At 39.8% G+C, this 13,418-nt stretch overlaps 2 protein-coding genes across 3 annotated transcripts; one reads left to right on the top strand and one right to left on the bottom strand.

The window, feature by feature from the left end:
* Window positions 1–561: 561 nt before the first annotated feature.
* Window positions 562–3,812, bottom strand: srfbp1 (serum response factor binding protein 1). 2 transcript variants are annotated; one of them, XM_026349029.1, is made up of 3 exons: window positions 3,698–3,812; window positions 2,036–2,494; window positions 562–1,862 (listed from the first exon to the last, which is right to left on the bottom strand). In XM_026349029.1, the coding sequence occupies exons 2-3, from the start codon at window positions 2,492–2,494 to the stop codon at window positions 645–647; spliced, it is 1,677 nt and encodes a 558-aa protein (XP_026204814.1). In that variant the 5' UTR covers window positions 3,698–3,812; the 3' UTR covers window positions 562–644. The 2 variants fall into 2 exon arrangements, with proteins under 2 accessions (XP_026204814.1, XP_026204813.1); XM_026349028.1 differs by lacking the exon at window positions 3,698–3,812 and adding an exon at window positions 2,882–2,968.
* maco1a (macoilin 1a) lies at window positions 3,035–13,033 on the top strand. Its single transcript, XM_026349027.1, has 11 exons — window positions 3,035–3,259; window positions 4,238–4,379; window positions 4,761–4,887; window positions 5,010–5,133; window positions 5,247–5,425; window positions 6,522–7,065; window positions 7,375–7,533; window positions 8,111–8,293; window positions 8,439–8,559; window positions 8,755–8,929; window positions 10,742–13,033. Exons 1-11 carry the CDS (start codon window positions 3,180–3,182, stop codon window positions 10,942–10,944), a joined length of 2,037 nt encoding a protein of 678 aa, XP_026204812.1. The 5' UTR covers window positions 3,035–3,179; the 3' UTR covers window positions 10,945–13,033.
* Window positions 13,034–13,418: the final 385 nt, after the last annotated feature.

Below are 13,418 nucleotides of genomic sequence, written 5' to 3' on the forward strand. Positions count from 1 at the left end.
CGGATTTCCCGGGAGAGTTTTAAACCAGATTTGCATGAAAACTCCTATTGGTCACCAGCCTGTGTGACGTAGCCACAGCTGTCCAATGGCTTTAGAGCTCTGCAATAAGGAGGATTCTTTTCACTTTGGTGCTGCATTCCTCTTTTTATAATTCAAGTAACATTTTATATATCTTTTATAATACGTCAACCTTCTCCAAAAATATATATAAACCAACAAAGTTTGATATTGATAATGTTTTAACACAAGAAAAGGTAATCTGGTTTAAAGTCTTATGTGGATATTCATAATCACCAATTATCACAGAATGTATACAGTAAACATAATAACTGTCATGACAATAATACAATTTCATTTATATTTAAACAAAAAATTTTTAAAAATAAAAAAAAAAAACTCAACTAACCACTTTAATCTATAAATCACGTCCTTACACATTAGTTCTTCAGAAAATGATACAACTTAAAGTTTTATACATAAATGTCAGATTGTTGTCCTCCTCCAGTTAAAATAATGATACAACAGTTTAAAGCCTTTTAAAATACTATCACAGAACACAAGTGACAAGCTTTACATTTTACTAGTGTGTCAGGTAACAAACCACACATCTGCATTTGACATCTACAAGCAAACAAAAAGCTAATTCAGTCATCATCATCAAACTTGATCTTCTTGCCCTGGAAGGCCATGATCTGTCCTTGCTGTTCTTTCCTTTTCTTACTGGCCTCCCAGGATGGGTGCAGCGCCTGCTGTGGTGCCTGATGGGAAAACACACCTCCACCCCTGTGCTTCAAAACATCACCTCTGCCTCGCCCCCTACCTCTGCCAACAGGGGCAAAGCCTTTCTCCTCTGACTTAGGATGACTACCTTCAGGCTTGATGTGCTTTTGGAACTTGGATTGTTTACTAAAATCTCTATTTAGACCACCCTTTTGGTTCCCTTGACCCCTAAATTTCTCAGCTTCTCTCCCTCTGCCTGCACCTCTACCTCTACTGTGCTTAGACCCAGATAGGGTAGAACAGAAAACAGACTGCAGCGAAGTTGCTTTAGACTTCAGTCTGGCCTCCAGCTCATCAAGTTCACTCTGGACCCTGTCTGTCGAGTCCTTTTTCACCTCATGCGTCTTGTCCTCCCCTGTTATGCTTCTCTGTTTTTTCTTCTTCTTGAATTTGCTCACTTTTCCCACAAAGAAGTCGTTATCGTCATCGCTCTCCTCCGACTGGGAGGACTGCTTGTGAAAACGTTCCTCTGTGCTGTCATCAAAGTACTCTTTCTCTTCATCATCAGACAACTCTAAATCACTCTCTTCATCATCTTTTCTCTTCTGGGGCACTGCAGGTGCAGGCTTCAAATTGAGTTTCTTTTCTTCATCTTTACTTTGAGGTTTGTCTTTTACAACATCCTTTTCTTGACTACTTTTCTCAGACTCTGGGATGTCTTTCTTTTGAACACTGGCAACGTCAGCAGAATGAGCTGCTTTCACTCTTTCTCTTTGAGGTTTAGCAACAGTTGCAGCTTTAGCGCTTTTAAGGATACCATCTCCATCCTTGTTGTCTGTCTCTTCCTTTTGCTCTTCTGTACTTTCCTCTTCATCTTTCCCACCCTTTCTTCCTCCCCTTCTGTCTAGTGACTGTAGGTTCACCTTTCCAGCTTGATTTTGCACCTTTTCTTTCCCTCCTGGCTTTCCAGCCTTCAGCCGCTCCTCTTTGAAGGCTTTCACAGCAGCTTTGATGTTCTCAATCTTTTTGTTGAACTGAGGGTGGGTAGCAATGCGCGCTATGGCCCGGTCAGAAATAGAGGACTTGGGGTTTTTACACACCTGTTCAAAGTTGAGATTCTTCTGTAAGGCTGTCTTGGTCACCTGGCAATGAGAGAATAATTTTTTTTTCAATTAGACATTTCACTAAGTGTGTCCCCACTTCCACAAAATGGTGTAAAATAAATAAATTGTTTTCAGTTTCGAATGTGCCCCAAAAATATTGTGGAATAATTTTTCAAAAATAATGAGTAAACAGAAGCACTTATGAATCTTACCAGGTCTGGTAGGAGGACCTTCATTTCATGGATCTCCTCCAGCAGTCGGGCAGCTCTCCTCTGATTCCTCTCAAGTTCTGCATCTTTCCCCTTCTTCTTCTTCAGGGCACCAATCTGACGCGTCAGCTTCCTGATGATCAAAGCCCTCACCCTCTTCACCTCCTTCCTCATCTTAACCACCTCGTTGTTGAGGTTCAGGACATCAGTCTGCTTTTTGTCTTCAGGTGGAACAGGTAATGAAATAGTTTTCTCAGTTTTACCTGAGGCCTGTGGCATTTCTTCTTTTTGTTTGACATCCCCATCATCCCCATCATCCTCTTCTTCCTCACTTCCATCCTCCTCCTCTTCATCTTCATCATCATCATCATCAATCTCTTCCTCTTCCTCCTCCACCTCCTCTTCCTCTTTATCCTGAGCCAGTGGAACCCCTTCCTCCATCTCGTCTTCAGCGTACATCATCTGTTTAAAAATAAACCAACTTTGTCTGAAAAAACACTAGCATTTGAAACTTGTTTTTCATTACTTGAAATATGGGACTTGGTGAATTGTATCCAACAAAATGCCCCTAAAATGCATTTGTACACTTTTCAACGAAATCAAGAGAGCTTTTATGATGTGATCTCGGAAATGAAAATACCTGAGATGAAATGCATTTGTGCAGAGAGAGAAAAATGTTGTTAAAAGCTTGACCAAGACTGCAAAAACAAACGTGGTTAAGTAAGCATGGAAACGTTTAAGTTAGCCATGTGCAAATTGGCTTGTTTCTCGTAACAGTGAGATTAGAGTAACAAACAGCGGCAGATAACAAAAGACAAGGTTACCGTAACTCGTTGTTATAACACTTACCATCCAGAAGTAAAAATAAATTATTTAAAACTGAGAAAAACGTCTCGCCTTGAAGGGGGCAGCCATGTTTCACACGCCTGTATGTCGACGGCGTGACGTCAGACGTTCCCAGTGCGACGCTGCGTGTCGTGAAAGGGGGAGGGCCTTCCGAGGACTGTTTTTATTTATTTCTTTGTTTCATGTGCATAAAACAACAACAATGGTGGATAATTGAAGAAGTGTGAATATTAGGATGACCGAATGACATTTCCAGTTCCAGTTACCAGACCGATATCACAGGTGAATCAACAGGGGGAGGATGAAGCGGCGCAATGCGGACTGCAGCAAACTCCGACGGCCGTTAAAACGGAACCGAATCACCGAGGGTATATATAGCAGGTACAAAAAGGGGCTGGAGGGACGTTATTGTATAACAATGGCGCCTCTCTGCATTTGTTAAGACAGGGCTGCCAGCTTCTGCCACATTCATATCTCACTCGATTTGGTTTTAAGCTAACGTTACATCGGCAGCTAAATAAAAAAATGCCCGCATATTGTCACAATTATAGGCCTAACGTTAGTTGTGTTGCATTTCATACATGATGTCCCTAGCTAGGTAGTCAAAATCTAATTCTGGCTAACTAAATTCAAATGACGAGTAGGAGAGGGACTCTGTGGGCATTCAAAATGAAATGTAACACATTCCGCTCAGTGGAGTTATTATAGAAATAGCACGAGAGAAAAATAATAAAAGCTATGTGCGAGCTGGAGATGACAGCAGCAATGTCAGAGGCGCTCGTTTTGAAGTCCGGGGTGACGCTGACGGCGGGGTCTCACCTGTGCTTTGTCTGCCAGAGGTCCACATTTAAACGCGTACCCATTGTTACTGTGGATGGTCAGATCTGACAGGACCGTGAAGGCGCACGGATTATTTGAGGGGATTCAATAGTCAGATCTTTTCCTATTGATTGACTGATGTCAAGCCAAAAGAAAAGAAAAAAAAAAAAGAAACCAGCTGTGCTTTAAGTAACATGTCCAGACATGCTTCTCTATACATACTCTCTCAACCTCACTCTCTGTCTCAGATCATATAATGTACATCAGTTTTTTTTTTTTGTTAACAGAAAAAAAACTCACACTTTTGCTGAACTAGCATTTATCATGAAATCTTGTGTGAACTTGAGGTAACATTGTCTGTAAGTTACACTGCAAATATTATCATAAACACAGGACTGTTGTATAAACCCAATGATTTGCCATGATACCATCTAAATCCACATTAAGTCCTGTTTGGTAGCTGCTTTTTGTCACCTGCTCCTGTCTCTCTATGTAACTTGTTCGTCCATGTTTTCATCTCTGTCTTGTCTCCTCCCGCAGTACGTTCCTGTACCTGAAGTTCCTGGTGGTGTGGGTGTTAGTTCTGCTGGCTGACTTTGTGCTGGAGTTCAGGTTTGAGTACCTCTGGCCATTTTGGCTTTTCATTCGAAGTGTCTACGACTCCTTCAGATATCAGGGACTGGTAAGAGCTTGTGTGCATGATCCAGACTTCCCTTTGCACCTGACATTAACTTGTCATTATCTAGGTTATGTGGAGTACATTTGGATAAATAAACAACAAAGATGAAATGTTATGTGTCTCCCTGATTCATTTGCCAAATAAACAGTGGAATATAGAGTCTCATACTTGGCAAACATGCATAATCATGTTAGTGGCGAATGGAAAACAGGGAACATGAAGTTTGTAGATTGTGCTCTACACAATAATGTGTAACTGAGCCATGTGTGTTTGCAGAGGCCTCTATATTACTGAATTTTCCACAAACACACTCACACGACTGTATCAATGCACAGCTGTTAAGTCATATTTAATTTTCTCTCTCTCTTTTTCTCCTATACATAGGCGTTCTCTGTCTTCTTTGTATGTGTGGCGTTTACATCAGACATCATCTGCCTCCTCTTCATCCCAGTACAATGGCTGTTTTTTGCTGCCAGCACATACGTATGGGTCCAGTATGTCTGGCACACAGGTTAGTCTAGGTTTTTCGACAAATTCTTATTTTATTGTTATCAGAGGCTCCTCATAAGAAATTCATAGTCGGCAAGTTTGTTCAGTGCTAGACCCAAGAGTTTCTGTCTTACTTTTACACAGAGAGAGGAGTCTGTCTACCCACTGTATCATTGTGGATTCTCTTTGTGTACATCGAAGCTGCCATACGGTTCAAAGACCTGAAGAACTTTCATGTGGACCTGTGTCGACCCTTTGCTGCTCACTGGTAAACATCATTTATTGTCATGTGTTTTTTTTTTTTATGGCCTGTGTAATTTTGCTTTTTGTGTTACTCGTGATAAATGGTACAAGTTCTCAGTGTTTCTCACCACCTCCCAGCATCGGCTATCCAGTGGTAACACTGGGTTTCGGCTTTAAGAGCTACGTCAGCTACAAAATGCGACTGAGGAAACAAAAAGAAGTGCAAAAGGAGAACGAATTCTACATGCAGCTTCTACAGCAGGCTTTGCCGCCAGAGCAACAGATGCTGCAGAGACAAGAACGGGAGGCCGAAGATGGTAGGACACACAGACACAAAAACACAGAAAAAACAGGGATTATTACTACTTGTATAATACTATTAGACAATACACTTGAAAACATTGGACATAACAGAGTAACATAGCATGCACAAAAATTGAACAGAGATAAAAGATGAGTGGAAGCGCTATGTAGTGGTGTTCAGTTTCTGCTTCTGACTTCAAGGTTGTCCAGGGGGCCAAGAAAATAATTTACAGTCTATAAAAATTTGTGTATTGGCAGTGATCAGCCCAAGCACCAAGGACTGTTGAATGGTCAGAGGAAGGGGCACTGTAGATTTTGAACAGCTGTAAATTGCAGGTTTTTATTGGATGTCTTTATACACATGAAGTGTTATAGCAAACCAAATATTATAGTAAAATATGTTAACTCAGTTTTTTAAAATACTGTAATTAATTGAAAAGGTGCTTCTGTGACTGTAGTTCAGTTCATATGGTTTATGAACTGACCTACTCTATGGCCTTTTAGCTCTGTTCTGTTATGTGTTCACACTGGGTTTTTTTGCATGAATCAAGAGCTGTCAAGACCGTGATGTCATTCAGGCTGACAAGTGAGTCACTGATTAGACAGCTTTGATCACTTTCGTCCTGCGTCATTAGTGCTATATGGGCCTACATGTGGAAATCAGACTGCAGTCGGTGCTGCAATTTATTTTACCATGTGCGTTTATCCTCTCAAAAAGAGACAAAGGAATATCTTATTATGAGACAGTTAATTGAGATTACAAGTGTCTTTATTATGTCATACATTGTAATAAACTGGTTGAGACAAAAAGTACAGTGTACAGTGATGGATAGATAGATAAATGCAGGTTAATTTTATGTTGATGGACTCGAACACATTAGGTGTAAAGCATTAGTTTCTCCTAACTAATGTGCAACTAGTGGAAAGCAGGAAAGTGTTCCTCTACCAGCCTGCTGACATGCTGTGATCTTAAAAAGCTGTTTTCAGTCACCAAAGCCTTCATTTAATCTTTGTTTCAAATATGTTTCCAGCTTGCTTTGGAATTTGGTTAATTTTGTCTAGTATGTTTTAAAATGTCTTCTAATGCTTCCTACATTTGCTTCATTCTAGCTGCTTTAGCTAAAGGGGTATCAGAGCTAGAACCCTCAGTAATATCCCAAAACGGAGCACCTCCTGGAAAGAAAAGTACTTCAGTCCCATTACCGGAACTGGAATACCAGGAAAAAGGGAAGGACAGTACTGTAAAAGAACGCGAAGGTAAAAAACAAAACACAATTGGAATCAATAACAACAGTATTATACATGCACTGGACTCCAAACTTCAGGAGACAGAGTACATTGAGAACTACACCGGGGCAAAGAGACTGAATAACGACCTAGCAGGAGAAAACACACACGCAGATACTAACACACAATCTACTTCGAAAGAAGAAGCTGGGGCGATGGGGAAGAACTACAAAAATGTCAGTGCAGGGGGCGGAAACATTTCCAACTCATCTCCACGGAATCACAGTTCTACAAATGGCAGCGTGCCGCCGGGTTCCTCCACCAATAAGACTGAAAAGAAGCAGAAGGGGGCGGGGAGGAGTCAGAAAGATCCTGTGGAGAACTGCATCCCCAACAACCAGCTGGGAAAGCCGGATGCACTAATACGGTACAACACATGCTGTTACACTGTTTCAAACATGCTTCTTGCAACTGTATAGGCTGTTGTTGTTGTTGGAGCATATAGTTGTTGCAGCCAACAGTGTTTTGTTGTACTTCATCTTGCTTTGAGTTTTGCATAAATGACATTAATTGAAGGATACTAGCTGGGACAACTATGCTAACTCTACCAGCTGTTGTTCTTCATTCTTAGTGAAGTAATTGTACAATGTATTGAATGCAACACTGTCATGTTGTTGTAGTTTCATAAGGTTTCCAATTGGTTTTATGGTTGCCCTCTCATCTTCTTTTGTGAAAGGCTGGAGCAGGATGTAAAGCGCCTGAAGGCAGATCTTCAGGCCAACAGGCAGTTGGAGTCTGAGCTGCGCGGGCAGCTTTCCTCTCTGAGCAGCCAGGACCGCAGCCTTCGCTCTGAACTAGGCCAGCTGCGCCAGGACAACGAGCTATTGCAGAACAAGTGGGTGCATATATAGTCTGTTTATAGTGCATAGCCATATGATGGTCTATGTTACATGTCAAATACAACACAGTAGTCAGTGAGTCATGTTAGCTTGGCAACTGTTGATTGAGAACTGTTTAGATGATTGGTTAAAGGGGTACTTCACTGATTTTATATGGAGGCATTTAAAAAAAGAACAGCAGCAAATCAGAAACTGTGACCTCTCTAGTTATTTATGACTACTGCTGGTGACCTATTGTTTTTGTAACAGCGGAACTAAATCAAAATTGTACAGTCAAATTACCAGCTCTGATAGTTGTGTATCAAATAAAAATCTTGCAGTGTAATAAAGCAAAGTCCTTAGGATACATTGCCTGGGCTGTATAGTTGTATCTGCGAAGCTTTTTACCAATTCATTGAGTAGATGTAAAGACATTTCACAGATTGTGTCAAAAACTTTGACCAGCTGGTGGCACTAGAGGAAGATTTTGAAAACAACAAAGTAATATGACAACAACAACAACCAGCTTTAAATGTTAAATGAAATAAAAATGCAGGAATTTATTTTATGCTCTCTTTTGTTTCTCACACCTAGGCTCCACAGTGCTGTCCAGGCCAAGCAGAAGGATAAGCAGACCATCTCCCAGCTTGAGAAGAGGCTAAAGGCTGAGCAAGAGGCTCGGGCCCTGGCTGAGAAACAGCTGGCTGAAGAGAGGAAGAGGAAGAAGATGGAGGAGGCCACTGCTGCTAGAGCAGTAGCTTTAGCTGCTGCCACCAGGTACTCATTAGATATTTACTAGGAATTTGACTTTACACACAATTGAAAATGGGACAAAGAAAATCAGCGTGTCAGCAAATGAAGTAAGAGATTTGTTGTTTGTTTATGTATTTTGCTTTAAACATCCTGTTCTTCTGTCCAACAGAGTAGAGTCCACTGATTCTCTGCGAGGACGTATCAGAGAGCTGGAGACAGAGTGTAAGAAGCTCAGCATGGACATGAAACTGAAAGAGGAGCAGATTAGGGATCTGGAGGGCAAGTGTCAGGTGAGGCTGAATAGCATTAACAGCATGCTTGTCACACTCACTAGGTTAGTTAAGAGTGAAGCATCAATGAAATGCTATGGAATTAAATGTGTTATAAAAGTATGCCATTACAGTTTGTACTATAGATGTAAAAGAACTTTGATTTAGTTTAATAACTCTCTGTTAATAACTTTTTTCCCCACCTGTTGCAAATAGGAGTTGCGGAAGTATAAAGAGAATGAGAAGGACACAGAGGTGTTAATGTCAGCACTGTCAGCCATGCAGGAGAAGACCCAGCACCTGGAGAATAGCCTGAGTGCCGAGACCAGAATCAAACTGGACCTCTTTTCTGCCCTGGGGGATGCCAAGAGGCAGCTAGAGATAGCACAAGGTAGATGCTGACTGCAGAGATGCAGCGATACACTCGCCATGTTATGAAATTGTCCCATTGAACCAGAGTAGTAATGACTCAAACCACACCTAAACATAGCCATCTAATCCCTCTGTGAAACATTTTCCGAACATGTAATGTAACCTAATGCCTAAACATAATTACAGGATTTCTCTTTCTTGAAATAGGTGGGTCACATAGAAATAGAAAGTGAAGGCGATTACCGCACCACAAACCCTAGAGTAAATAGTGTTTTTAACTATTTCATAGATTTCCTGAGATATACAGTAATACATCTATTCTTGGCTGTTTACCATGCTATAGCCTCATGGGATCAAGTGTTTCCAATTCAGTACATTTGCTCCTGTGACTGAGATTTTTTTTCCATATGTCTCATTGTTTGTTTGCTTTATCTATCTACAGTCTAAAACTGTGAAAATATGAAATTGTAATAATAAAACCATATGTGATTTCCTCCCTCAGTTAAATGTGGGAACATACAGTATACCTGACTGTTTATGTCAAACTGATAACCACAATGGGAGTGACAGGTATGGTGAGCCAGTATGCATATTACCAGGAAAGAGAATAATGGCAATTATTTATTATCAATATTATTAATTTTATTAATTATCATATTAAACGTTGCATAAAAAACTTAGTGGGAAGCCTTTTACAATACAGAAATTTAGGTGAAACTGACCGCCAGTGGTTCAGTTCCACTAAGTGGGCCATTTTATCATGCACAAATGGAATGCATTTGTTACAAAGGTTATTTATCATACCAGTGTATTTCCTGATTTAACATAAAAAAATAGAGTAGGGGCAGGGATTAAAAGTACCTCATGGAATCCATATCCAATTATCATGCTAAAATTATTTCATATTCCTTGTCAAATCTGTTTAAAGCTACACTATGTTACTTTTGTTGAAGAAATATGCTCCAAAAATAATCTCAATGTGTAGATGTGCCGTCAGAATCTAATGACTCACACTCATCAAACAACCTGTTCAATGATATTCACTTCTGAAATATTTTCAGTGATGCTCACCATTTTCAGCAAGCAGTTATTTCTAATTATTATATTATATTAATGAAGTGCTGGGCAGAGCGTGGCTAACTGTAGCATTTGATTTAGAATCTCACGTTAGCTTAGGTTGCATATCGTGGCTGTTTGTTTAAAAAATATATATATTTTACTTAACTTACTCAACGGTTTTGTATGACTAAAACATAACATTTAGAAATTGAACTTCCTAATCATATTAATAACACAATTCATAATTTCTTTTAAGAACCAATTACTAGATAAGCAAAGTATTAAGAGATAGAAATTTTGATTATTGTCTGTCTAATCTAAACCACAGAGATTCTGCTGAGCTGAAAGTTGGATGTTGTCACCCCATGTTATGTCACTGCTCTGTAAAATTATTTAACCCTGTTCTCACTGATTGTTCCTTTTGCTCCTCAGTGAGGGATGTACAGCAGCTGTAGAAGCAGTGGAAGCTGAAGTTAAAAAAAAAAAAAAAAAAAGAAAATTAATGCAGGGGTGGTTTGCATGCTCAATGCACTTAGCATTTCATGAAAACAAACTCGTGACTGACTCGTCACAGACAATATAATGGTAGTATTTAACATCTGTGGGGTCAGGCTAGGTAACTTTTTCGGTTAAGTGAATTATCGAATGACCTTGGACTTCACTGTCATGGTTATCTATAGGACAGGATAGCTGTCAGGTATTCATTTTGCAAGTGTATTTCGGAACTTAACCCTGTGAAACGAACATGTTTTGGTTCCTCCATCTCATCCAGGCCAGATCCACCAGAGGGAGCAGGAGATCGCAGAGCTGAAGCAGAAGATAGCAGAGGTGATGGCAGTGATGCCCAGCCTGTCCTACTCGTCAGATGGCAGCAACCTCAGCCCCGTCACCCCGCACTACTCCTCTAAGTTCATGGACAATAGTCCCTCCTCCCTGGACCCCAATGCCTCAGTGTACCAGCCCCTCAAAAAGTGACTCTGACAGCCACAGTGTTTTGTCAGACAGAACTTTGCCTCTTCCTTTGTTTTGGGGAAGCTCTCTGCTCCAGTTTTTTTTTTTTTTTTTTTCTGAGTTTACCAGCCCCTGACATTTTTTGCACTCTAATGTATCACACACAGACCCACAGTGCACAGAACCCCTCCATGCAAATGTGTGTTTGGGTCCTTTTTTTGGTTCTATTATGAGAACTATTATTTTGAGGGGGATTGTGTACAATAGGATTTTTTTGTTGTAGTTGAGTTTTGGGATTTAGCCATTAGACAGTGTGATCTGTTTGCAGGGGGAGAAAGGACCACCACACAGTTTGTTAGCCAAATGTCAACTGAAGAGCCATTATGTATTCATGTCAGTCTTCTTTTGGTGTACAGTATCAAACTCCCCCCCCCCCCGAGCCATGTTTATTTCTAGAGCGAACTGACACCCAGACTTTCAATTTAAAAACTAGTTTACTTTTATGATGGTCTGTAATAAGGCAGAAGATGTGTTTTCAGTTCTGATGTGAATTAGAAACTCACCTGTAAAGTAAAGCCCTGTGAGAGATACATGAATGTAAAATAATTCATGTTTTGGTATCACCATTTACTTAAAACAGTGATTGTTCTGTAATGTTTAAGTTCGGTTCAGACAATGTACATTTCTTCTAAAATAGTGGTATTGAACTTTTGCCGTGTTCCTCAGATATTCCAATACTATTTACTCTCATAATACTGGAATAGTGGATTCTCCAGGATTATCAGTAAGTGGATGAAGCAGATGTAGTTTTATCCAAAAATAAACTACAGCTACAGATTCGACCTGGCACTGCCAAAATGCCACATCAACGTTCTCCCGTTTACTGCAGACACCTTTCCTCTCCCTCTGGACCAAATTAGAACCTGCTAGGCCATATTATTCACTGGATTTAATGATGTCGAGGTAACCAGTCGTTACCGTTATTTGCAGATTTTACAGTGCCTTGCAGTTTCTCTTTTTTGAGATACAGAAACCACATACTTTGCAATCCTGGGATCTAAAAGCATCAAGCTCCAAAGTCGTCTGTTTTCCCCCCTCTCTCTCTCCTCTCGATCAATATGCCTAATTTTCTATTTTACAGTATGATTTCTAATCAGTATTCAGAAGACATAATCATTTTGCAGCTAATCGACAAACAACACCGAACATGGTGTATGTCATTTCATAATAGTGACACAGTCTTGGTTTGCCAAACACCAACCAAACTGATTGTCCATTATCATGCCCTAGAGTTGGCATTTAGTTGTTTACACAATGTAAATGAACCTGCTGAGGAATGTTTTCTTTGTTTATTCGATTTCAGTTCTTAAGTGCCAAGTGTTGATGTTTGGTTTCCATCCATACTTTGATCGATGTAGCTAGCATAATGTTTGCAGAAGGGTGCTTTTTTTGTCATTAGAACATATTTGAATGGTGTGTTTACAAGGTTCTGATCATGGCAGAGCAGCAGGTGTTCAGCTGAACTAATTGTATTATTCATACATTTATTTATTTGTTGACTTTTTATCGAGTGATATTTTCCATCATATTCAGTTGATTTGCTATATTTTCTGCCAGGAAGGATTATGTAAATGTGTTGTGTTGGGAAAAAGGTTACCCCTGAACCATTTGACCATGTTGTGCTGTCATGTGGCCTACCTGGAAAACAGTACTTTTATTTTGTTTTATTTTTAGTTTTGTGGATCGCTCTGGCGTTGTGAACTGAGTTCTCAAGTTGCTTTTACAAGTTTGTGTAGAAGGAAGGGAAGGTGGAAAAAAAGTGCTTTGTTTTATCTTTTCATTGTCCCACCATGTTTATTTTCTTTATTCAAAGTGATGGTGGCAGTGTTACACTTTTCACTTTAACCATCACTATTAAAGAAAGTCTTGCTGGTGGCAGTGCAAGCTGTTTAGTCTGTGTGCCATGTCATGATCTTTGTGTCTGGTCGTCCTTTTCCTTGCACTAGCAAAAGGCCAACATTTTAATCGCACAATTTAACATGAGATAGTGATGATGATGCAGTAAATTGCATTTGGGATTTCTAAAGAAAGAAATCAAATTAAATGAGTCAAAACGATAAATCTGTACAATTCTAAGAAAGTGTTTAGAGTATGTGGACATTTATATTTGCAAATGTTTATTTTGTACTTGCCAGATTTTTTTTCACATAGCGAATAACTCATACACAACTCGTACACACTTTCAGTGTTTCGTTCGTGCAAGACAGCTACATTCATTTTGTTGACTTTTATCCCAAACTTTGTAGCTACCAGTTCTTAAAATCAAATGTGGTTTCTTTGTAGTCTGATGCTGCTTTCAAGTGCTCCCCGTAAATAGCTCTCTTAGAAAGGTTTGTGTTGCTTTTCGGTTCACAAATCAAGCTTTAAATACAAATTTGTAAAATAGGTTTTAATCTTTGTGTGTGTGTGTGTGTGTGTGTGTGTGTGTGTGTAAGCTG

Source organism: Anabas testudineus, chromosome 11 (genome assembly GCF_900324465.2).
Source record: "Anabas testudineus chromosome 11, fAnaTes1.2, whole genome shotgun sequence".
Lineage (NCBI taxonomy): Eukaryota > Metazoa > Chordata > Actinopteri > Anabantiformes > Anabantidae > Anabas > Anabas testudineus.